Source organism: Carassius auratus, chromosome 4, assembly GCF_003368295.1.
Source record: "Carassius auratus strain Wakin chromosome 4, ASM336829v1, whole genome shotgun sequence".
Classification (NCBI taxonomy): Eukaryota; Metazoa; Chordata; class Actinopteri; order Cypriniformes; family Cyprinidae; genus Carassius; species Carassius auratus.
Window position 1 is genome coordinate 7,243,264 of NC_039246.1, and position 25,497 is coordinate 7,268,760.

Here is a 25,497-nt window from a genome sequence, read left to right on the forward strand (position 1 = left end):
AGTTTGGAAGGTAATGTTGGGGCTACAGATGGAAACTCCACAAATCGGAATTCCTCATAGATTGTCTGGAGACCATACAGTAATACTTTCATCTGGCTCTGATGAACAAATGTGCATCTGCTGTACATTAGCAGCCATATGCAAAGTTCCAGCCATATGCAAGTTCTCATTATTATTATTATTATTATTATTATTATTTTTACATTATCTTGTATCCTTTAAAGGTTTAATAAAGGTATATATATTAGAAAATTATATGTAATTTATCATCTTGCAACTGAAAATGTGTTTTATATAGCATAGTCTATTAGACAATGATAAGTGGCATAGAGAACCAAATAACTGGAAAAGATGACATTGCCTAATGTGCCTCAAATAGCAGGAAATGTGTACTGTTTAAATAGCATGTCGCATGCCGCGCTCTTTCATTTAATTTTAATGGGCCTTGTGATGGCCACCTTATGGCCCCAGAGGATAGGATAGGGCCCAAAATCCCTACAGCCCTATTTAAAACAAATTATTTGGAAAATAGATAGATGGATAGGTAGAAGGTGGAGGCAAAGGCACATCTGTTTTGACTGACCACAAGGGTACTCAAAATCGAATCATTTCTGAAAGTGTTAGTCAAGGGTGATTTACCTTTGGATTATGAGCCAAACAGTTCCCAGAGAATGTTATTTTTCAAGGGACACAAGCTATGAAAAAATCTAAAGGGTTTGTGTGTGTGTGTGTGTGTGTGTGTAGCAATGGCAAAATGTTGGCTGGACCAAATACTGTTCAAAAGGTTATTCTTGTTCTGAAAGGTCCTATCACAGTTTGGCTGTCTTGACTATATTTTCACCTGCTATGTCCATAATTAATTTAATCAAAAAACTTATTTTAAAAATAATTTTTGGAGTGAGCGAAATGTTTTTTATTTTTTATTTCTAAACCATGAATGCAGTCGAATTAACACAACTGTTAATGCACAGTTTAACGCATGTACTTTAGTGTTTCTTTATTCACTGTGGGGTAATTTGCTTTCACTGTTGTATGCAGTGTATTCAAATGTTATTAAGAGTTTTTGCATGAAGGGCAGTCGGGGACTTAAAAATTGGTTTGTCTCAGCATGTCATGATATTTAGCAATTTGTAGTAAGTCTTGTTATTGATTTAATTTAATGCTGTCATCTCTTTCTGTGGATATTTGTCTGTGCTTGTCATAATGTTGCTTTATCTGACCCTGTTTCATATCTCTTTCTTTGCAGATCGAAATGTTAGAGCACAAATATGGGGGCCACCTCATCTCACGCCGTGCTGCTTGCAAGATCCAGACGGCTTTTCGCCAGTATCAGCTCAGCAAAAACTTTGAGAAGATCCGAAACTCCCTCCTTGAAAGTCGTTTGCCACGCCGTATCTCCCTGCGAAAAGTGCGGGTGCAAAATACAGAGGGTATCTCAGCTGAACGGGCGCTGGCTGAAGGCTGCAATCTGGCAAGTATCCCCCTTGTCCGGTCCCCATCCTTGCCCACCACGGTAGGTGGCTCCCTCACCGACCTCGAAGATTCCTTCAATGAGCAAGTCCAGTCTCTTGCCAAATCCATTGATGATGCACTTAGCAACTGGAGCATGAAGACCATGTGTTCACTCCAAGAAGGTGGCACCTACCAGTTTAGCTCAGAGGCCTTTAGTACAGCAGCTGGCAAATCTGGGTTGGCAGGAACAGTCCGAGAAGGTGGCCCCATGGACCCTGCCACATTCCACAGCGGAACAGGCCAAATAGACAATTCTGAGAACATGGCCCGGAGTGCCAGCAAGCTGATGATGGCCTTCCGGGATGTGACAGTTCAAATTGACAGCAAGAACTTCCATGTGTCAACCTCTGTTTCTCTCGGTAATTGTGTCCAGCAGGGGGCCATAATTACTGAGAGCCCACAGCAGCCTCTGCTAAGTGATGCAAAGGAACAACCACCTCAACAAGGACAACCACCACCATCTCCACAGGATCCAGCTCCTCCACCCCTAGAGCAGGATGCTGAGGAAATACCTGACGGCGATTTCCCAGATCCTCCACCAAGTGAAGAGGAGCTTGGGGAGGATCTTCCACCTCTGGTCTTGGAGAAACAGGAATTTCCAGAACCAGCAATTCCGGTAGAGACAGCAATAACCTCTGAAACCTTGCCTCCACCCGAGGTTGCAGAGACGCCAGTCACCCCAATTGTAGAGGTTTTGGAAGCTAAGCGAATTGAGTCAGACACAGCGGACAATAGCTCAGAGCAGATGAGTAGCAGCAGTACATCCACATCAGCTCAATCGGCTTCTGAGGTCTCGTCCAAAGAGGCTTTACAGGCCATGATTCTTAGCTTGCCCCGATACCACTGCGAAAACCCAACCAGTTGCAAATCTCCTACCCTCTCCACTGACGTCATGCGAAAACGCCTATATCGTATCGGCCTCAACCTCTTCAACATGTGAGTACCCTGAGAACCTCTTATCTCCAGTTGATAGTTATGGTTGCAGAACTTTTTACATCACATTTGCTTGAAGTGACTAATGACAGATATTTTAAGCTATAAAACCATTTTTTCTTTCATTTTATCAAGCTGTCCTCACCAGTGTTAATTTTGACACGAAATTTTAATTTAGTTTTAGTCTTAGTCTTTTGACTATAATTCTTTTTAGTTTTAGTCAAGTTTTAGTCATCTGATTTGTTTTAATTTTAGTCTTATTTTAGTCGACTAAAATTGCTTGGTATTTTAGTCGACTAAAATTGCTTGGTATTTTAGTCGACTAAAATAAGACTAAAATCAATAACAGATTTACTAGACAATTTTTTACAGCTGGTATAGGAAACAAACTTAACCAAAATATATAAAACACAAATTCAACTTTATTTCAACACAACTGTGTCTTTATTTCGATTCAAAAGCTTTTATGCAGCAACAAACACTGTCATGATAATGTAAACAATAACTAGCTGCCAATTGACCATCAATAAAAGAAAAATAACCTTAGGTCCAGGACCTTAAAGCTTACAGCTGAGCTGAACAATAAGTGCATACATTTAAAGTAAATATTTAATAAGTTGGCAGCTAGGTGGATAAAAAAAGTAACAAGTTTTTATAGGGTATTCATTTGTCTATCAATATTGTATGTTTTAAATACTACAATATTGCTAGATTTGTATGTATAATGATAGGATGTGAACATTCATGTTTCACATGACTAATATAGAAATATTTGTGATATTGTCAACAAGTAGAACATTATAAAATATACTAAACATTAGTATTAATCAAATGTATTTATCATGATATTACGTATTAGTATTGTGCTCGCATCTAATTTGAAGAAGGGGCTATTTTACAGTACTTTTCAGTTCGTAATATTTAATGCTACAACATCTACGCACTGCACTATTCCAATTTTGCTTAGCTCAATAAACAAAAGAACATCGTTGTAAAATTACATTTGAGAAAATGTCCGGGTGGCTCGTCTGTAAATGTCCTTTCAAATTGGTTGTGTTCTTGCCACGAATGAGCGCTCTGCGTGCTTTACACTTTGTTTTGTTTTGTTCGTCGTCAAACGTGAAGTGAGCTGTGGACATTTTGTCGCTCTTTTAGACAGTAGGGACTTTAAGCAACAGCTGCGAATGGAACGGCTACAGCGACCGGAAGTTTGCCGTCACACCGCTGTAGCCAAGAACGTAAAAGTCACTAAGCAACGGTAAAACAGAACAGCGCAACGCAGCATTAATTCATTTATTGAGATCCAAAAAAATATATAATTTAAAAAAGCAAGAGAAGGATTGCTTTTGGCGTTAAATGACAATCTTTTGTCAGAAGAGGAGTTTTTAATATTGTATGATGTAAATAAGTCTAAAAACATAACATTTCTTTACCTAACCTCTCACGTTGTAGCGACTCCGGCAAATCAGCTGTTCTCCCGTAGTAGACCGTTAAATTAGAACGTCAGAAAGTAGCAGTTAAATTCGCGCAGGCGCAATACAACGCCAGAATGCCGTTGCCGTTCCACCAGAGGCTGTTGCTTAAAGTCCCTATCACCTCTTCGAAATCGAATGCCGACTTCCCGGGAGCTCATAAAAACTGAAAACCTTCGCTTCACGTCTCAATAAGTCAGGCTCTGATTGGTTCTCTTCTCTCATGCAGTCTGTTCTGTTTTGCAGGTTCTTTTGCTCATTCCTCGCATCTCTCCCGTCTGCTGATTTGATTTTCGTCACAGTCTATTTTCGTCTCGTCCTTTATTCGTTGACGATAATGTCAATCAATTTAGTCATAGTTTTAGTCTCCATCAGTGCCTTCTATTTTAGTTTTCGTTTCGTTTTCGTCGGCAAAAATATATTCGTGACGAAAATAATGACGAAAATATTTAGTCAACGAAATTAACACTGGTCCTCACCTGCCGTTATTATAGCTGCATGAGGGCTGCTCTTCAAAACTTCACACCAAATTCTAGTCTCTCTCTTTCTCACTTTCCTGTCTCACTCCTGTCATCTTGTTCTGTCTCCAGCTGTGGCTAACACCCCCGCCCCGATGCCTGTCACCTTGGGTTTGTCTGACCCTATTAATAGCACTGCTTTTATTTAAAGTGCTGTCTCATTCCATTTTCCCTAATCTCATCTTGCTCTGTTCCAAGCATAAAGACATTTTAAAGGTTGGACTAGTTGTCTAATTAATAACACACTACAATAATGAGACTATTAGGTTTATCTGGATTGTGTGCATAAGGAGGAGAGAGAGAGAGAGAGATAAGGAAAATGAAAGGGGGGACATATTATATCTGTTTGTCTTCTATGTTTCCACCATTTCTGGATGGGATTCTATAGCCCCTCAAAATGTCCTGTACAGTTTTTGCTTCCGCATTTGGTCTTCAGCATCACTCTTCAGATAATGAGCTTGCCACAACAAAAGAATTCAAATATATTAATTAATAAAAATATCTCAATAACGCATTTTGCCACTAAATAGCAGTGCTTTCCAAACCTATCCTAAAGGCTCCCATTTGGATGTCTCTGTTTATGGTTTCCATTTACTGACACAACCATTTCAGGTCTTACAGTCTCTAATGAGAGGATGAGTTGAATCATGCGTGTCAGATAAGGGAAAGCAATAGGTATCCTTGTCATAATGTCCCAAGAATACCACATAAATGATGACTACCAACTATTCAGAGTTATAGAGTGTAATTACTGCTTGCAGCTTGTGTGTTGAATATTATTATTTTGTTATTTATTTTGAAGTAAGATCTTTATAGCAGGGTAAGATGACTTCTCTATCCTGTTTCCTGCATTGCTGACTGTTATACCTAATTATACACTGCATTTCTCTCCACTGTGTATGCATTTTTTTATCCAAATGCCTAATTTCCTCAAGATCATTTCACAGAGGCCTAATCTGAAACATGTTTTGTCGCGATTTCATTTTTAACACAGGACCAGTTTGTTCCTGTATTCATACAAAATGGATTTTATAAGGATTAGATAACATCAAGATCATGTCGGTTTACTAGCCAGGAACATAATTTCTAAAATTCATGCATGACTGCAATATGGCAATCTCCCTGAAGGCATTCAAATATTGTTTTGCTGCGCCCCCAGAAATCACAATAAGTGTCTGATTTGAAATAATCTTGTATAACTTGCATATAGAGTAAAATCAAGTAAAATGGGACCATTTTTGAGATCAATGTGTTCTGTCCACACACAAATATTTGAATTTTAAATTTATTTAATGTTTATTTTAGTTAAATAATTGTGTTTTTTTTAGCTGTGTTTATTTATTGCGCATTGTTTATCGTGTACTAATTTGCATATTCCATCAAGATGTCTCTTTCTTTTTTTGTTTGCTTCTTGTAAATTGAAGAACTGTCTACTCCTGTAACTATCCTATCACCCAGGTGCATCTTTCCAATGAGGACATCTGTTTTTCAAAGTTGGAGAAATGCAACTCCACTTTACAAATCCTGTTGGCTTTATTTCTGCAGTGTCACATCGCTGCCAATTAAAATTCTGCTCCCGCATGTCTATTCTCTATGTTCAGCCAAGAGTGACTGAGGCATAGTTTGATAAGAGCTCTCTAAACGCAAAACATCACAGAGGTGCATGATGGGAAAGGTTGAATCAGGACTGTGCTGGACTATGTATGATAAACATAGAATAATGTCAGAAACTTTCTGGGAATGTCGATGCCTTATGCTGATTAACACATTTTGCAACAAATCTCGGCATTTAAGGGGTTAATAGAGATGCTTTTAAATGTCTGTTCCATTAAATCTGATGTTTAGCATTCACATAGCTACAACATGCTGACATTTCAAAGAAGTGCGATTCAGCAAGATTATTCAAAAACAATTGCTTCTTCATGGCAGTAATCATCCGGAAAGACAAAACTAATTGAAGATGCCAAAACTAGTTAGCTATTTAACAAAATGTCATCCCTTGCTAAAAATGCAGCATATTGAATTGTTTTGACACATTTTGAGTTGCAACAGTATGGGCCCTTAAGTATATTTCGAGCCCGAATATTCTTGTTTTTCAACTAGGGCAATGAATCAATTCGATTTCTGTTTTCTCAAGACTGATATACAAATTAAACATTAATGAACTAAAATCCAGTAGTATTCTCAATATACTGTATCCAACAATTTTGATAATTATTCTCCATAGATTAGTTGTTTTGGTGCATTTAACTACTATATACTGTATGCATGAATAAAAAATAAACAAGCAAATAAATAAAGGTATTTTGGTTGCACTTTATTTTACAGTACGTGTACTAACATGTAATTATAGTGTATTTACAGTGTATTTATCTAAGAACGTTCTGGTAATACAAGGTAACTATATGGGTTAGGGGTAGGTTCAGGGTTAGAACCTAGTTATTACATAGTTATTGTAATTACTATAATAAGTACAGAGTATGTACATGAGGAACAGGACTGTAAAATAAAGTCCTACCGGTATTTTTAGTATTTTTATTAATTATAATCACAAGGTAAAAACATGGTTGTACACAATAAGCACGATGCATCAACTGATTTAAATGTTAGTCCAGAGTGGTTAAAAACACTTCATGTAAAATAGATCTCTTTCTCTGCGTCCTATTGTAAAGTTTATTTTAAAAGAAAATTAAAGATCCCACTCCAATAATTGAAGAAATACATTACTTTTACCTTTACTTCTACATTTACTTCAGTGCCACCTTTAGCTCCTTTAAAATGAGAGAAAAATTCTTTGAGTTAGAAGGGCTAATTTAATCAGCTAGTAAGTCATTAGAGGAATGTGGCTTTACAAAGTAAAAAATGTATTCAGATGAAGCATATTAAACTATCCAAGATCTCCATGCACTAGCTTCTGTTTATTTTCCCTTTCATTGCTGTTAGAGTGTCCAAGGTGAAATGCTTTGTTCCTAAAGTACCTCTTAATGAATACTTTTTGTACTCAAAGTAATCATGTGATGGAGACAAATAAAAGTAAAAAATGCAAGGATGCGAGTCATATGTGACTGGTAACAAAACAAAATCTTCAAAATCACATTTCCAGAAAGCATCTAACAGTCCTGACATGGTAACTTACATAGCTGACAAATAGGCTTGCATTTACACACAGCGGCTCTTTATCCATCTTGTGGAAGGGAAGGTGCATAATCTACTCTTTTATTTTCCACCTTCACCAAGTGAAACCTTCTTTGTCCTGTGCTGATGGCGCCAATATTCATGGTAGAATGCAACAGAAAGGATTCATCTGTTTTATAGGGCTGACTGAATGTATGTGTGCACTTGATTATGAGCTGGGAGGGCGATGCCGGCTGCCAAGCTCGGTGGGAGGCTGTTTATTTTCCACCCGCTCATCAGATTTCCTTTAAATAAAGGAAAGAACATAGTGAGAATTTTGAACATATGGTTAAATCCCTCAAATGACTCAGCTTCATCTGTCATTCAAGGATTAGTTCACCCCAAAAATGAAAATACTGTCATCGTTAAATCAGCCTCATGTAGTTCAAAATCCATATTACTTTCTTTCTCCTTTGCAACCGTTTTTTGTTAGTGTTTTATTACAGCGCAGTCGTCTCTCCATAGTTGTGTTGTCTCCATGTTGTTTGCTGGCTTTTCCTCTTATTTTGGAATTTTCCCGCACTGTAAATTCTGACAGTTGCAGTTTAGAAAATACGTCATGGCCAATGAGTGATGTGGATGTTGTCATGTGACTGCATTTTGGTTCGTTTCAACTGGTACAGACCAAAGCAATCAGTGTGGTGTGAAAAGGAACCAAAAAAGCTGAGAAAATGCTACAATGTATAATTTTTTTTGCCCTTGGTCCCAAATGAACCGAACTAGAGATGGGAAGGACCCTAAAAAGACCATCATGTAACACACTTGGGTATTGGAAAACAATTCAACAAAATAAATACAAACTCTATCCATTTTCAGGTAGAGGTGTATTCACAACAGTAAGGACAGGTTAATAGTCTGTTTTATAATCTCAACACTTTGTGTGGTTGTCTCTGTCTACCACAGTGCTCTAGAGTGCTATAATGGCTGCACTAGTGTGAGGGCATGTAACATCGTTGAAATAAATATACTGCTTTCAGAAAGCTACTTCTTTACTGAAACATTAAAACAGACATGACATTAACATACCTCACAAATTTTCATGTACGTAAAGGACTGCTCTTCAAAGGGTTAGTTCACCGATTCATTTGATTAAATCTGCTAATTAACGACAGCCCTACTTTTAACATTATCAAAGAGAGCAAAATAAAAATAAACCAGTCTTTCCCTTACCCAGACTTCATCGCCTCAATAAACCCCGACAGATAAGGATAAGCCAATTTTTTTTTATCAAATAGAGGTTTTGCTCCAAGATAGTGAGTGAAAAGAGAGAGGGCTTGTCATTAGTTCCAGCAGTTCATTTTCTGCAGGGTAGCCTTAATACCTGTGACAGCTCAGACTGAATCTAAAGCAGGTGTGTTTGTGTGTGTATGTGTGTGTGTGTGACAAGATGCTGAAATCTGAGTTTGGATTAACAGAGAGATTTGGGGACCGGAATGTGCTTTCCCTAAACAGATAATTAAGAAAGAAGGAGGATTATAGGGGCTCTATGAGCGTGTATATGTTGGAAAGAGCACGTAAAGGACATATAGAGGACACTGATGTGTGAACCAAGGATGGTTGGTAAGCAGAGAGAGTATAGCGCTCTAAACTGAGTTTTCACCTGCCTCGTGAACAGAATGGGAATGTTTCTTTTCCCTCAAAAGAAAGGAAAACAGCAGGGAGAGGAGAAAAGAAAGTGAGGAGAATGTGTGTGGGATTCAACATAGATGTTAGATTCTATAAGAGACTGCTCATGATCGTAAGATGCCTTCAAAAAGCTGTGCTCTATCTGTCATGTATTATTCAGGGCTTATACCTGGAGTTTATCCGCATCCTTTTTTCTTACAATTTCAGAATAGAATCAGAGCACAGATGTTAGTTGAGTGTCAGGTGAACTTTATGTAGCTACAGTACTTGTCGCAAAAGCTCTTTCTGTCTATCTGGATGTGAAGATCGGTATTTCTTCAACTGGAAGCACTTTTGGCCCTGTGTGCTTTTAGAAAATACAGTCCCTTAAAACATACTGTTCACACCTTCACTGGTTTATTTAATGGCAGTGTCTTTTCACACTACGTGCAAGCGGCCAAGCTTGTTGCCAAAGGCTATTTTTGCTCCAAGCCATCTTTGCTCAGACAGTTTACCCTTAGTACAAATAGCATATTACTGCTAAAGATGCAGTATTTTGTGTGAATTGCATTTATCACTGTTTTCACTTAATGTAAACAAGATTAAATTTGTTTCTATTTACATTTATTCTGCCAATCGCTTCAGCATCTAACTTCTATTGCTAAATTGTTTTGGATTTCTGTTATAAATAAGATATGATGGAAATAACTTTTTATGACTTTAAGATGTCCCTGTTACAGTGTAATTATACATTTAAGTACTGTATAATATCAATTAACTACACGTACTAATATGGTTAGGCTTTGTCTTATGCTGGGTTGACATCAAATGTGAACAGAGCGTCAAATTCGCATCTACCACTGCTAATTCGCGTCATGGGGGGGGCTTCTGCCAGCTGAGTTCACTCAGCATTTTCAACCGCCATTTTATTCGGATCATTTTCAAAATATTACTGTTATAGTGTCATGAAATGTAGTTTTAAAAATATTTCAGGCGAGAATGTAGTTGTTTTAAACTCAAATATGCGGTTTATTTATAAAGACAGTGTCTATTTAAAAAAAATGTGTTTCGCCGATTTCCGAGATGAGCTCCATGCGATCAGTGGGAGCTCAGAGCTCATGTATCCGCCGAGAGCAGCCTCACCTCGGCTAGACCTTCTGACATTTGCCGCTGGCTCTGATGTCTCTTTAGTGGTTCAACATAAAATATAATTTGTTTGGGGTAAAACGAAACGTTTCTTATCTTTGGCCTTTATAAAATTAATCTATTAATATGTTTTAAATATATATATATATATATATATATATATAGGTCCTTTTTATTTCTGTCTCTATAGAAAAATGAACTTGTTGACTGCTGGTTGACTGCTCACTGACATCATCAGTCGTTCCTCCATGTTAAATGAGTGACTCCTAGCAGGCTCCTGATTGGTTAACGCAGCGCGAATTGACGGCAAAGTTCAAATTTTTCAACTCAGGTGGCAGACGCGAATTCGCCTCAAACGCTTAAATGCACAACAGCATAATTCGCGCCTAACGCACATATCGCAAGAAATGCTCAATTTGCGCGACAATTTGTGTCATTCACGCGAACTAGATGCGCGAATGAGGCGAATTCGCGTCTTCCGTGGTAAACGCCTCATTCGCGCCGCGAGAACTCCAGACGCGAGTAAACGCCTTTGCATTGACTTAACATTGAAATCATTCGTGCCAGATGCTCTATTTGCTCTGAACACAGCATTAGGGTTACTTGCATGAAATTATGCATCATTTAATGTTTTTAATTTTAATATTAAGTACGTGCAATGTGTAACAAGGATACCTTCAAATAAAATGTTACTGGATTTGGATAAATTCCACACAATAAATGCTAAATGTTTATCATTCATTATGGATTTTCATCTTTTAATATCTACTGATCAGTTCAGTTTGAGTTCAGAAATTTTATTGACTCACTACTCACAACCTAACAACTCAAACCTTCCGTGTAAAAACAAAAACGGTTGATATCAAGTGGCTTTAGCCCAAACTTAAGTTTAAATTAGGCAGACATTTTAGGGATGAGGCACAGTCATACCGCTTTGTTCACTGCTTTTCAACACATAAATAAATATGGGGACAAGAGATATTGACTGTTTTAATATCTTACCTGTTTTTTACCTTATAATCCATTGTAGTATAGAAAACAATCATCCTGCATATCAAAAAGATGAAGACAGCAATAATATTATTAATACTGAAGTATTATTTATATTGACGTCAGTTGATAACTATCACAGAGACACAAGATAGCAGTAGTTGAGTTTGCATGAAACAAAACCCGGATAAGCAGAATATTATTCAGCGCTGTTATTGAAAACGGTTGTTGGAATAACTCACCTTGGAATTTCGCGACTGACCTATTAATAACCTAACCTAATAACCTATTAATAAACTATTCCACAGAGCAGTGTGATAATGTTAGATTAGGTACAGTATAAATGCGCCTTTAAAAGCAGTGGATGATCCAGCCATGGGTGACACAGGTAACATTAACCTCCACACAGCCTTCTCATATGTGCTCTTCATTATCCTATCACTCATTTGCAGCAGTTTTAAGATCTGCTGTGCTTACTGAAAATTAATTTTGTCCTAACTCAGCATTACGCTTCCCTCTGACTTCTGCCACCCAGGAGAAATGTTTCCTCACCTGCTGGAAGCAAGAAGTAACCATAACCATATAACGGAGGTCAAGTTAATCAAGGCAATGCAAATTGCAAATTAAAGTGACATTATATAAGCTCTTGCTACTGTAAGAAAGAAAGAAAGAAACCCCAATCATTATGGGTTTTAAACATGTGCAGAACATTTCCTTAACTTATTAGCAGCATTTGTATAATATTGTTCTAAAAAAATATAAAAATTGATGCACATTAGAGATGTTTTATGGACATTTCACTTGTTTAAGAATGAGCCCAACATTAAACTGTTTTTTCAACAGGATAAATAGACCAAATAAAAATAGCACAACCTATTCAGAGCCACATATCACACTATTGCATATCATTTCAATTCCTTTAAAATAAAACACAGTGACAGGCCTTTTATTGTAACTGACAAACAGGCTGTTCATAAACTACATTATGTTCCCCTCTGTAAAGCTAGACGGTGTCGGCAGGGGTTGTACATTTATTATGAGGAGTAAATCATTGCAATGAATAGGGAAGATAGAGTGAAATATGGAGATTGTAGAATGCATTCAGGCAAACCAGAAATACGCGGTTCTCTCAGCATGTGGATGAATCAAAGTTCAGTAGACCCTCTATAAATCCATGTACTTTTTTTTCTCCCAGAGCAAAGACTAAGCGATAAGAATGCTGACTGAAGGAATAAAGCAACTCTATAAAGTACAGCCGAGAAGCTTCTTTCTGTCCCCCATTGTCACTTTTATTGTCTGAAGGCAGGAAAGCGTTGACATTCTGGTTATTGATAAGCCACTGAATAGAAAAACGGCGGTTATTAATGCCCACTTGGCTTCTGTGGAATGAGAAAGTGTCTGAGGAACTGTATGAGATTTAAACTCTTTTAACAAAGACACACAGAAAGCATTTTTTTTTTTATTCAAGTGTCATATATATATATATATATATATATATATATATATATATATATATATATATATATATATATATATATATATATATATATATATATATATATATAAATATATATATATATATATGTGATCTTTATAATAACAAAACATTTAACAAATGCAAAATTCATATATTATTCATAAAATAAATAAATACACAAATATTAAATTATAACTGATGCGCTATTTTGCCCTTCTTGTGAAGTCATAAAATGCAGTGCAGTGAATAGACCAATCTGCTTATAATCTTTCTCTTTATTAAAAAATAATAAATGCTGTTGATGTGCTATTTTTGCAGTTCATTTGACAAGTAGTTTTTTTTTTTTTTTTACTTTGCCACCGAACAGAATCGCAAGAATCTGCTAGATGTTGTACTTTTTCTGGTTCAATTCAATGCAATTACAAGACAAATCCTGTTGTAATATTACAATATCAATATTGTAAGATAATGCCTATCCAAAACTGTATTTATGTACTTTGGTTAAAGTTCTAACAGTGCTAACAGTTTTTTTCTCTGTGTATCTCCTTCTCTGTGCATCAAACAGAAATCCAGACAAAGGCCTCCAGTTTCTCATCTCCCGTGGGTTCATTCCGGATACGCCTATAGGTGTGGCGCACTTCCTGCTCCAGAGGAAGGGGCTGAGCCGACAGATGATCGGCGAGTTTCTTGGCAGCAGCAAGAAGCCGTTTAACAGAGATGTGTTAGAGTGAGTATATGAAAATGCCTCTTAGTGTCCATAGCTTAAAAAAGAGCAACGAGAATCTGTAACTGTGTGCGAAAAAGAGAACAATATCATAAAAGAGAGAATATTTACACTTTTAAATGGAAGCATTTTTGTTTTTTTCTCTCCATGGATTTTGAGAGTCATGGCATCTTTTAATGAGATCTCCCTTGGCTGCTGAGCTCCCGCAGTCTAACTTCAGAGCTTTGCACTTGGAAATGATACACTCTTGAGACCTCTTAGCAGAGTCAGTGTGTGTGTGTGTGTGTGCGTGTGTGTGTGTGTGTGTGTGTGTGTGTACAGTGCAGTACATATGAGGTTTTTGAAGTGATGCATCTTCTTGACTTAAAGGGACAGTTAATCTAAAAATGAAAATTCTGTGATCTTTTACTCACCAACATCTACCCATATTCTTCACAATATCTTCCTTTATGTTCAGCAGAAGAAATAAACTCAGGAACCCTGAAAAGGTCTTTCAAATACTCCCCAAAAAGCTTTTTAATGCTGTGGTAATCAATCAAACCCTAGTGCTTGTATTGTTCTGTTCTGTCCAACATCATCTTTTGTTGCAAAGGTCAAGGTGTGTGTAGGCTTAATATTAAAATAGAGTTTTAAAGTTATATGTGCCGTGATACAGTAATGATCATAGAGAGGGAGAAAAAATATATATACTCAAGTATATGAGTATTACTACACATGCATTTTATATAACTGATTTTCAATAGCTGAATAAGCATACTCTCCAACGCTATCTCACGACCAATTCGTACGTATTTTAAGAGGTGGCTTATTCGTATGAATTTGTACGACCTCACTCGTACGATTTTATACGACCCCAGTGACAGCTAGGTTTAGGGGCGGGGTTAGGTTTAGGTAATTCGTACAAATTCATACGAATATTGGCAACAATCGTATGAATTTGTACGAGTGTGGTCGTACGAATTCGTACGAATAATCCACCTTGTGAAAAATGTACGAATTGCCGTGAGATCAGGTTGTACTCTCTCACAACTAACCTATTCTTTTTAATTAATTTCCTTAAATGAATATATTATTTTAATCCCCATTTCCAGACATATACTTAGTAAAACAGGTTGTTTAAAAAAAAAAAAAATTGTGATGTGCGAAACCAGCAGAGCAGAAAAAAAGCCAGATTTAACTTGGCACTTTTATGTGACCTCTTCTAGGTCTAGCAATTTACCCTGACAGTTTGATATTATATATTTCTTGAACCTATGTTTTTGCTTAAAAAGCACATTTGGGCTGATTTCCTTATGTGCATTTAATTTAAATTCAGCAAACTTCTTCAGGTGAGGGGAAAAATCTCCCTAATTCCCCAACAGTCTTTCTCTTTGTTTCATCTGACAATGCATTTACCAGGAAGCCGCGATGGGCAAAATTTGACTAGGTTCAGTCTAATTTTAACTTCAAATCATTATTCTCCAGTTATTCATCACTTTCATGCCCAACAAACACTTTTCTGGAATTAATAAATTCTAAAATCAAACTTATGCTGCTTTACTAACTAATTTTGACATAAAAAAGCATGTGTCATGTACTAATTTTATTCACCATAGAGCTTTACATTTACTTAAAAAAAAAAAATGTTATTTGTGATTATTAACAACAGTACTACCAAGAAAATTAATAAAACACAATGCCCTTGGTAAAAACATTACTATCATTAATAAGCATTTTTTTTAAAACCAAACACATTAAAAAATATACTGTACAGCTCATATTAGGTAAAGACTTCAGATGCTTTAAGACATGAGCTTTAACATGCAACACAACAAATTAAAGACTCAGCTGTAGCCAAAAACAGGATATTATGAATATTTCATGCCGATATAATAAATGGACACTAATATTTTTATTTCCCTCAAGTCAAGCCTTTGCATATTAAAACAAATGCCATTGCTATTAAATTTGCTTTGGTACACACATGAAGGGGAAAGAAAAAAAAGACAATGTTTTAAAAAAGTATCAAATAGACCATCAATCTAAATTCCTTCTTTGCATCTCCTGACTCAGAAGGCAACCTGTCTATCTATTTTACTAGGTGGCTAATTCATACATATTCATACGAATGACCCCACTTAACCCCGCTCTTAAACATACCCTCACAGAAATCATGCAAAATTGTGATTTACAGTGCATATACATTTTATGAGCTCATGCATTCTCTTGAATCCAAACCATGATCACATGATTGCATATTGTCATATAATGTGATGCTCTACCAACTGAGCTATACAAAACCTGAATGATGGTGCAGATAAAAGAGTACAAAGCATTAATATGAAAGTGTCCTGTTGCCAATAGGGTCACAATTGTAGTAATCGGTCTGATGGGTCGTATTCCAGAGATTTGGACACACAACCTATTACTATTACTGTTACTATTACTATTTAAAAGTAATAATAACTATTTAAAACAATTTATTTAAAAGTGACCTTCTTACATGTGGCATATACTCACTATTCTAATAACAATAATTATCCATAATTACGCAAGTAACCCTAACCCTACAGTAAGTATATGTAGTTAATTAATAATACTCAGTACTTAAATGTATCATTACACTGTGACAAGGACACTTTAAAATAAAGTGTCACCTAAAATATACTGTTTAACTATGAAAGGTGCTATGAAAGGCTATGAATGGTGATCAGGTGCTGTGAAGCTCAAGAAATTACATGAAAAAAAAAAATAATAATAATAATTAAATAATATATAGTAGAATTAATCAGCAAAGTAGCCATACGATTAATGTGCCAATTACCAAGTCATCTGAAGCCATACAAAAATCTTTGCATGAGATGCAGACTGGAATTAATGTTGCAGAGGGAAGCGGAGACTGTAAGTTTCAAACATGAAATCAACTGGAAAGCTAGTTTATTGCAAACATTTCCTTTCTCACTTTAAGATATTGGACATTGAGGAAATACTCAAGTATGAATAAACGGAACTATTGTCTTGATTATGAGTTTGCCTTAGCATGTAACTGCCTACTGCAACAGTGATATATGGAATGGAGTGGAAGGATTTCTCTCCTGTTAGAAGCAAAATCTATTGACTAGTATCCTATGTTTATACACCCACTGACATATATGCACCTGATATATTTAATTTATATTTAAATTTAATCATTTATGCTTTTATCCAAAGTGACTGACAAATTAGAACAATAAAAGCGGTCAGGTCAACAAGAGGACAACAACAGTATACAAGTGTCACGTCTCAGTTAGTCTAGTACTGACCGCATAAAACACAAGAAAAATAAAAAGTGCTAGTATTGGTTTGGTTAAGTGCTGGCGAAAAAGATGAGTCTTTAAATGTTTCTTGAAAATGAGTAAAGACTCAACTGTACGAATTGAATGATACATTCTATTTAATGAATCAAAACTTACAGAACTGTTGAAACATAGCAGTGATATGGTTGATAGTAAAGGTGGGCTTTCAAATAGCCATAGTAATATGAACATTGCAATCGTGTATACTTTCTAAAAAAGTCAGTTTTCAGAAATGCACCTGACAAGTTGACGGATTTCATATAACATGTCCCAAAAGAAGCACTAGCAGGAGAGGAAAGAAAAAGTATCGTTGTTTCTTGTCAGATTATTCAAAATGACCCTTGTGAGATTTTTGGTTAGAAACCACGGCAGACTGTGCAACATCAACAGTCTTTTGTCAAAGATGTCAACATGTCAAACGGTTTGATAAGCTTCTGAAATGTTAGTAACGACTGGGACTTGAGTGTTGACTGTGTGATCAGTCGAGTCACATTCTGACACCCTTGACTCTCAAAACTGAATTTATACACATTTAAAATACTTATAGGTGGCTAATAATGCCTACTTGTAGCAGTCAAAAATTAAGATTCACAAAGTTAATTATTTGCGCATTAGTAAGCTTGCAAAAAACAAACAAACAAACAAAAACAAAAAAACTGTACGAGCCAGATGGTCATAATGCATATAGTATATGGACTTGTTAACTATCAGACTTGTTTATTTCTACTTTGTCTACCATGCACAAATCTCCTCACCTGCTAAATGCCAAAATAGTGACTGAAGATGTTGAACAAATTGATTTTTGGGGAAATTGCTGCAATAATTTAAGGTCATTTGATCAAGGCAGTGACATTACCAAATAAAATATCCCCTCACTATCAAAGACCAGACTACTGATCAGCGAGAGATCCCTGGCATTCAGAAGCTCTTCGGGAACTGATCCCATTGGCCCAGACCATAATGCACCCTTAGGAACAAGCTGTGATGTACAGTAATCTTCACCATAATAATACACAGGAGGTAATGTGCTACTGGGGAACCTGAATAGGTCTACTGGGTCTGTTCACATTAGTTGGTGTGGCTCAGTGACTAAAGCTCGGGATTGAGCTCATAAGAACCTGGCCATGATCTATAGTATTCTCTTAGTACCCTTGAGCAAGACATTTAACCCAAGGTTGCTCCAATTGTATTGTCTCCATAATAAGTGTATGCTACAGGCATGGCTCCAGAGTCTTTTGTAATCGGCCACAGGGAGCTCAGAAAATGTGCAAACCAGCTTATTTGGAGAATTTCAATACTTCTTTTCTCTTTCCTCAAGCCTGATGATCCATAAACTCTGCAAGACCTTCCAGTTGTTTTACCAAAGAAAAGGCAGCATTGCACCCTAAAGACCGAAAATCAGTTTCTCATTTTATTTAGACATTTGAGAGGTTGTTCCAAATCTCTTAGACCAATCAATGTTCCCAACCTTGATCTTAGAGTACCCCTTTGAATGTATCCCTTAAATCAGACACATCCATTTCAGGTATTGAAGGACATACAGCATAGGTGAAGTGGAGACAGAAATTGCCCTGGACTGGCCATGCATCCTTTCATGGCCTGAGATGCTGATATAGCCTCCAGGACCTCACATAGTGCATCAGTTTGGAGAATGGAAATGGATGTTTTTTTTTTTTAGTACAATATGTCTGTGCACACTCTACATTCATTTTGTCTGCAGTGCGGTATCTGAGTACATTTTGACCGATCTGAAGCTTCTTGCTGAGAAGAAAAAAAATGTATGAAATGAAAAATGGGGACATTGGCAAAAATGCACTGGTTTAGTTTTTGTCCTGAATGTTAGAATCTGCATGCTTGTCTTTTTTTTTTAATGAGCCTAAGGAGTGTGCTGCTTTTGATGCAGAAACACTAGAAACACTTCTTCTCTTAATTTCTCTTGATAATGTAACCAGTTTGACAGATGAGCACCAGACACACAGGAAAAGCTCAAATTACGAGTTCAAGTTTAGCGCAGTCCTTACTATACAAAGCACGTCCGTCACTTTTAGAAAATATCTTACAGTGTTTTTTTTTTGCCTAGTAGTTTTTTTTTATGATTTTTCTGAACTCTTGGGTCTGCTAAAGCAACAACACCAGCTCAAGTGAGACCTGAACACTTCATTTACTTTTATTTAGCAACAACACATTTAATTGATCAAAAGATTGTAAAATGACGCATTCTAACGATAATAAGAAACCAATAAGCAAGTATTATATGCATTTTATGCTTTTATAGTGACTACTAAGTGATTTTCTCTACATGCGCATGCTATAATCATGTTTCCATTCATATAAAAGAGATGTAAATTATGGACTATAGTAGAAATACATGTATATTTCAAGGCACATAATTTTGGGTGAATTTATGCTTGTATGTTTTTATGTTATCTGAGTGTGTATAAATTGCACACTAATGTTCATTCAGTTATTCAGCTTTGAACGGTCTGTCTGTTTACTTTACCAAAAGGTAGAGATGAACAGATTGTCTCACTGTTCTTGGATATGTATTTCCCTGTGGAGATGTCTTACTCTCTCTGCACCTGCTCTATGCACAAATCGACAGCCGTTTCTCTTTCCGAAACCTCCAGCTGGCAGCTTAGCATAATAAACATGCAAACATTGGTGGAAGTAAAAATAATAATCATTTATTTATTGCCTCCGTACAGACCACATATATTTTATAGAATAAACATTTCTGTGGTTCTGAATTTGCTTATGTGGAGTGATGCTTCAGTTGGATTTCTTGGCATGTCAACTTTGTTTGACTTTAAAGGAGTAGTCTAATTATTCTAATTAAAAAAACATATTCTGCCATCATTTATGTAATTTTCAAACCTGCATGATAAAGAAATCACCAATATCCAAAGAAAAAAAAAAGTAGTCCATACTAACTTTTACTAAAGTTTATGAAGGATCATTTGACACTAAAGGCTGAAACAATGGCACTGAAATAAATTGAATAATTTTTGTATGGATTATCCCTTATATAGGCAGTTTGGTGTATTCATTTGAAATAAACCTTAAAGTTGTTAATGTAAGTAGGAGTTGAAGCTTTTGTTGGCTGAGATGTGATTACTCTGGGCCTGGTTGTGGGTTGAAATGATCTGTGATTGATGTCTCCTGAAGTCTATTCACATCCCATCATGCTATCTGTACAGTATTTGTGGTGATGTTAAGGTTAACTTCACAAAGGTCTTGGGCACTACGAGTGGCTTTCTGTCATGTGTCATTATTATCCTTAATAAAAGCCACACGCGTCGCTATTTGACATAAAATCACATGCATGGTGTCATTTATTCTGCTCTAAAGTGAAAGCAAACATAACATTTCATCAATGGAGAGCCTTGTGTCCTAATGACTACCGCCTGGGGATTTAAAGAAGCTATTTGCAGACAAATTCAATCCATATTGATATTATAATTATTCAATATTTGAAGTACTGGACAGTTGTACTTTTAAAGAAAGAATTTAATTCTGAGAGTAGGACCTTTTAACTGAAATGTCACTGTTAATGCACCATGTCACAAAGCTCAAATCATTTCAAATTGGTTTCTTGAACATGACAATGAGTTCATTGTACTAAAATGGCCCCCACAGTCACCAGATCTCAACCCAATGGAGCATCTTTGGGATGTGGTGGAACAGGAGCTTCATGCCCTGGATGTGCATCACACAAATCTCCATCAATCCTATCAATATGGGCCAACATTTCTAAAGAATGCTTTCAGCACCTTGTTGAATCAATGCCATGTAGAATTAAGGCAGTTCTGAAGGCGAAAGGGGGTCAAACACAGTATTAGTATGATGTTCCTAATAATCCTTTAGGTGAGTGTAGTAGTTTTTTGTTTACCAATTTTATCCATCAAGCATGCATTAATTTAATTTGAAGTATTAATTTGCTTTACCCACATTCAAATTGGTATTACAGTAATAATACAGCAGGAAAAAAATAATTCATCAGTTCCACAAATGTCTGGGCTAAACCTCAAATATCCACTGACCATAGAGCTGGCAATGCGAGCTTTCATCTTATGTGTTTGCCTAATACCCTGTTTCTCTTGTGCACTCTCTCTCTCTCTCCCCCCCTCTCTCATTTTCTGTCTGTTCCTTCTTTCTGATAGCTGTGTGGTGGATGAGATGGATTTCTCTGGGATGGAGTTGGATGAGGCTCTGAGGAAGTTTCAGGCTCATATCCGTGTGCAAGGCGAAGCGCAGAAAGTGGAGAGACTGATCGAGGCATTCAGGTGAGACTCCAGACACTGTTACACACACACATAAATGCTCCAGCCACCTTCATATGTGAGGGGAAGATAAGAGCCGGCGCTGATTTGATACCTGTGCTCATGAACTTTTTCAGTCCCTGCACCAAAGGATAAAAATGCACGCTGAATGCTCTCCATTAATCAATCGCATTCTCAAGGAATACAGCGCTGTATTACATTGAAGTAAAGGATTCGTTTGAAAAGCAGTTGAGTAGTAGACATTACACATTTTTGGAAATGTATGCGCAGAGTAACATAAACTTTATTTTATTTTATTTTATTGTTTACTTTTTTTTGCATGTGACTTTCTTATAAATTGAAATACTATATTTGTATATTTATTTTCTGTAACACTGCAGGACCATTTTATATTAACTAGAAATAAAGGATAAATTAAAGGAAATAAATTATAAAATGTCACAACTCATAAATGCACATAGAATTAACCTTAACATATGCATTTTTTAAATTGTTTTAATTAAACACTTGTTAAAACGATTCATTAACAAGTTATTGTTCTTATGAACTAAGGAATATTTTGATTTCGTTAAATAAAATGTTCAGTTTTGATTTCAATTTTAGTTAATAATTTTGTTTTGTGCATGTGTCATTTTTACTTTTTAAAATATTTGCAAGTGTAGATTGTTTCTGGTGTAGCACAAATGTTAGCCTAGGTTTTCTTGACAATGCTGGTCTGATAATCCAAATAATCATCTTACTAGAACAATTACTTTACCATTCATATCCACTAGAGGCTCTTATTGCAATTCTGAATCATAATTCAGATGCAGCTATCAACGTTTCTAGGGTTATAGCCAAACATACTTTTGTTTTCAGCACTGGAAATAACAAGACTGCTGATGATCCTTATGCTGTTGTGTGTGTGAAAGAGTGTTGCACACATCTGCATCTGTCTGCGAGACACTGGTTTATAAATAACTGTAGTTGCATAACACAATCCAGCCTGTTCCCGGCTGTCTCTCATGCATTGCCTTTGATATATCCCAAACCTAAAAAAGAGCATGTGAAGTGGTAAATGGATATGAAATATAACATTCATTCATAATAGTACTTTAATGAATAATATATACTCCTCATACATTTTTGCAAAACGTATGTACAATTCACTGCAGTTTCCAGCTGAAGTGGACGCTAAGTAGTTGGTAGTAAAACATAAATTATGATTACGGGGCAGACTTTTTTTGCAAAGTTTCTTGCACAATAATATGTTATGACCTCAAAAAATTTTCATCGTAGTGCATGATTTGTAAACTTTTACATTTAATATGTATTTGACATAACAATTTTGATAGGTATGACTTTTCTAATGTAGTAAACTTGCTCGGAAGCCCACCTGGTACAGAAGAGTCCAATGAAAGACAGTTTGCAAATAAAAAGGATCAAATATATACAATAGAAGAAAGCTAAATGGCATGGTTGCTTTCTTCAAATATATTTTTTTATCTCACATGTGCTTTTGTTAACAATATAAGTTATGCTTAGGGTAAGGTGTAACTTAGAACAATAGTGCATTAATATTTTAACACCACTTAAGTGGACTTCATTTAAGTTCCAAACTTCAGAAATATGTACAACAACCAATGCAATAAAGCATTGCCAGTTTTACTGTTTCAGATAAATGTGTCAGTTTTTGGTAAAAAGAAATACCTTTTTAGGACTTCTCAATAGTCATTTCACTTTAAAAGCATCACAAGAATTGCAAGAAGCTGCAATATCTTAATTCTGCATATATGTTGCCACAAGCACATTTTTACATTGAGTCTGGTATAAATAGTATTGCATAAACAGTGTCTAAAATCATCCATTTTAATGATGAAATCCGTGTATTACTTGTCTTAGTGATTAAATTTGGGATTTCACTTGGCCGAGGATAAACAAACAGAAAATCCCCCTCTGACTTACATTAGAGGAAAGAGACAAAACATACAAAGAAACCTTTGCAGAATATCAGTCCTACAATAGTGGGATTATTTGATTTAAACAACCATATAGCAACATCTTAGCAACCAATTCCTGAAAACCTCTCACAATACCATACAACCGCTTACATTTTCCTTACTACATGTACAAATTCCACAAGCTTAGGAAAAATTACAATGAATGCATATACTGTGATGACTTTATATTTGTCAGTTTTAATTACATTTCACTTATTTTCAATGGGGCATATAAAAACCAAATATCTTCTGATAGATAATAGATGATACATTCTGAAGGTAACACATGTGTTAGATACACATCAATTAGTTAAATGATAATTATCTTAATAAAGCATCATGACTTTTATGACCATATGATTTTTCTTCCCTATTATTATAATTATTATTATTTTATTTTTTTAGACATCTATTTCATTAGTATCTGTCAGGAAATAGAGACATTTTTAAATAAACAAATAACACTTTTAAAAAGCTGTTTTTACACAAGTACCATCACATTTACAAATGATTCATGACTATGAATGATAAGCAACAGAAGGCTCTATTTATGAAAATGTGTTAAATAAACATAGCTGTTGTTTGTCTGTTTCTTGTATCCTGTTTTTCTCAGCCAGCGTTACTGTATGTGCAACCCAGATGTGGTGCAGCAGTTCCACAATCCTGACACGATCTTCATCCTCGCATTTGCCATCATCCTCCTCAACACGGACATGTACAGTCCCAACATCAAACCCGATCGTAAGATGATGCTGGAAGACTTCATCCGCAACCTTAGAGGTGAGACAGGAAGAAATAGAAAAGAAAGTTGGTTAAAAATTATAGTGAATTTATAGAAATGCAAGAAGTGACTAACAAATGCAAAGCCAACCTGTAAACCTATAATAAAAATGTACTTGCTGTTCCTGAGTGTCATGATAAAGCAACTCTCATATAGCATTTAAGCATAAACAAAACTGAACACTATTCTTTTGCTGCCTTTCCTTCAGTAAATGCAGGTCTAGTTTTCCAACAGCAAGATACACGTAACTTTATACTTTTCCTTCATCATAAGTTAGGTCAGGATCATTTCACTTGACTAAGTGAGTGGGCGAAACCTAATTAAGCACCAAAGTATAATGCTATTGAAAGCGCCCTAAAGCACATTAATTTAATGAAAACAGCCAGTGACATCAGTGCTCTGTTAATCTCACTCGTCATTTTCATTACTCTGTGACACATAAATGTCTCGGTTATGTATGTAAACCTCATTTCCTGATAGAGGGAATGGAGACGTTATGTCGAACGTCATATGGGGTCTCACTTGGGAGGCCAATCATCTCTGAGTTTAAGAGAAAACGCAGCTAAGGTTGTAACCTTACCAAAGCCCCAGTGCAAATTCACTGACCTTGGTACCGAAGGTGACCAAAAGGGTGAGTATATTGCAGCTGAAGAAGGCTATGCTACTGTTCTGTCTACAAAAGGGATTTCAACCTTAAGTGAAAGATTGCTTCAATTCTTTCCTATTTGTTCTTTCATTCTTGCACCAGTGCATAGGAGAAGGCAACACTCTGTGTGGAGTGAGCCCTCACACCCAGGGGGCACTGCTCGCCTTGGGAATGGTATGCCAAGACGATGGCATCCACAATCCAGTAGGCCAGCCTCTGCTTGGAGACAGCCTTACATTTCTGCTGATCCCAAAGCAGACCGGGAGCTGCTCAGAGCTTCTGAAGCTCTGGGTGTGGTCCACGTTTATGCAAAGTGCTCTTACAGGACACAACAATGCTAAAGCTGGATTTGCCTCCTCCGGTCTTAGCACAACGTGACAGTAGCACTTTTCACTTATCGAAAATGCTTGGAGGTCCCCAACCCTCTTGATGGAAGTGAACGCGATCAGAAGCACTGTCTTTAGAGACAGCTTAAGTGAAGTGAAGTGACATTCAGCCAAGTATGGTGACCCATACTCAGAATTTGTGCTCTGCATTTAACCCATCCGAAGTGCACACACACAGAGCAGTGAACACACACACTGTGAACACACACCCGGAGCAGTGGGCAGCCATTTATGCTGCGGCGCCCAGGGAGCTGTTGGGGGTTCAGTACCTTGCTCAAGGACACCTAAGTCGTGGTATTGAGGGTGAAGAGAGAACTGTACATGTACTCCCCCCACCCACAATTCCTGCCGGCCTGGGACTCGAACTCACAACCTTTCGATTGGGAGTCCGACTCTCTAACCATTAGGCCACGACTTCCCCTAACTGGATCAAGTGGCTCAAAAGGACCCCTCTGAAGTACAGCCAGAACAATAGAGAGTTCCCAGGAGGGTATCAGGGGTGTCCTATGAGGATTTAAACTTCTGGCACCCCTCAGAAAACTAACAATCAAGTCATGCTT

At 36.6% G+C, this 25,497-nt stretch overlaps 1 protein-coding gene across 3 annotated transcripts in view; it reads left to right on the forward strand.

Annotated features, from left to right (window-relative positions):
* Positions 1-25,497, forward strand: part of LOC113057423 (IQ motif and SEC7 domain-containing protein 3-like) — a 115,835-nt gene that overhangs the window by 60,215 nt on the left and 30,123 nt on the right. For all 3 annotated transcript variants that reach the window (XM_026224853.1, XM_026224833.1, XM_026224843.1), the window contains exons 4-7: positions 1,247-2,448; positions 13,393-13,554; positions 21,026-21,148; positions 23,738-23,904. In XM_026224853.1, coding sequence (XP_026080638.1) covers positions 1,247-2,448; positions 13,393-13,554; positions 21,026-21,148; positions 23,738-23,904 — 1,654 coding nt within the window. The remainder of the gene's footprint in view (positions 1-1,246; positions 2,449-13,392; positions 13,555-21,025; positions 21,149-23,737; positions 23,905-25,497) is intronic.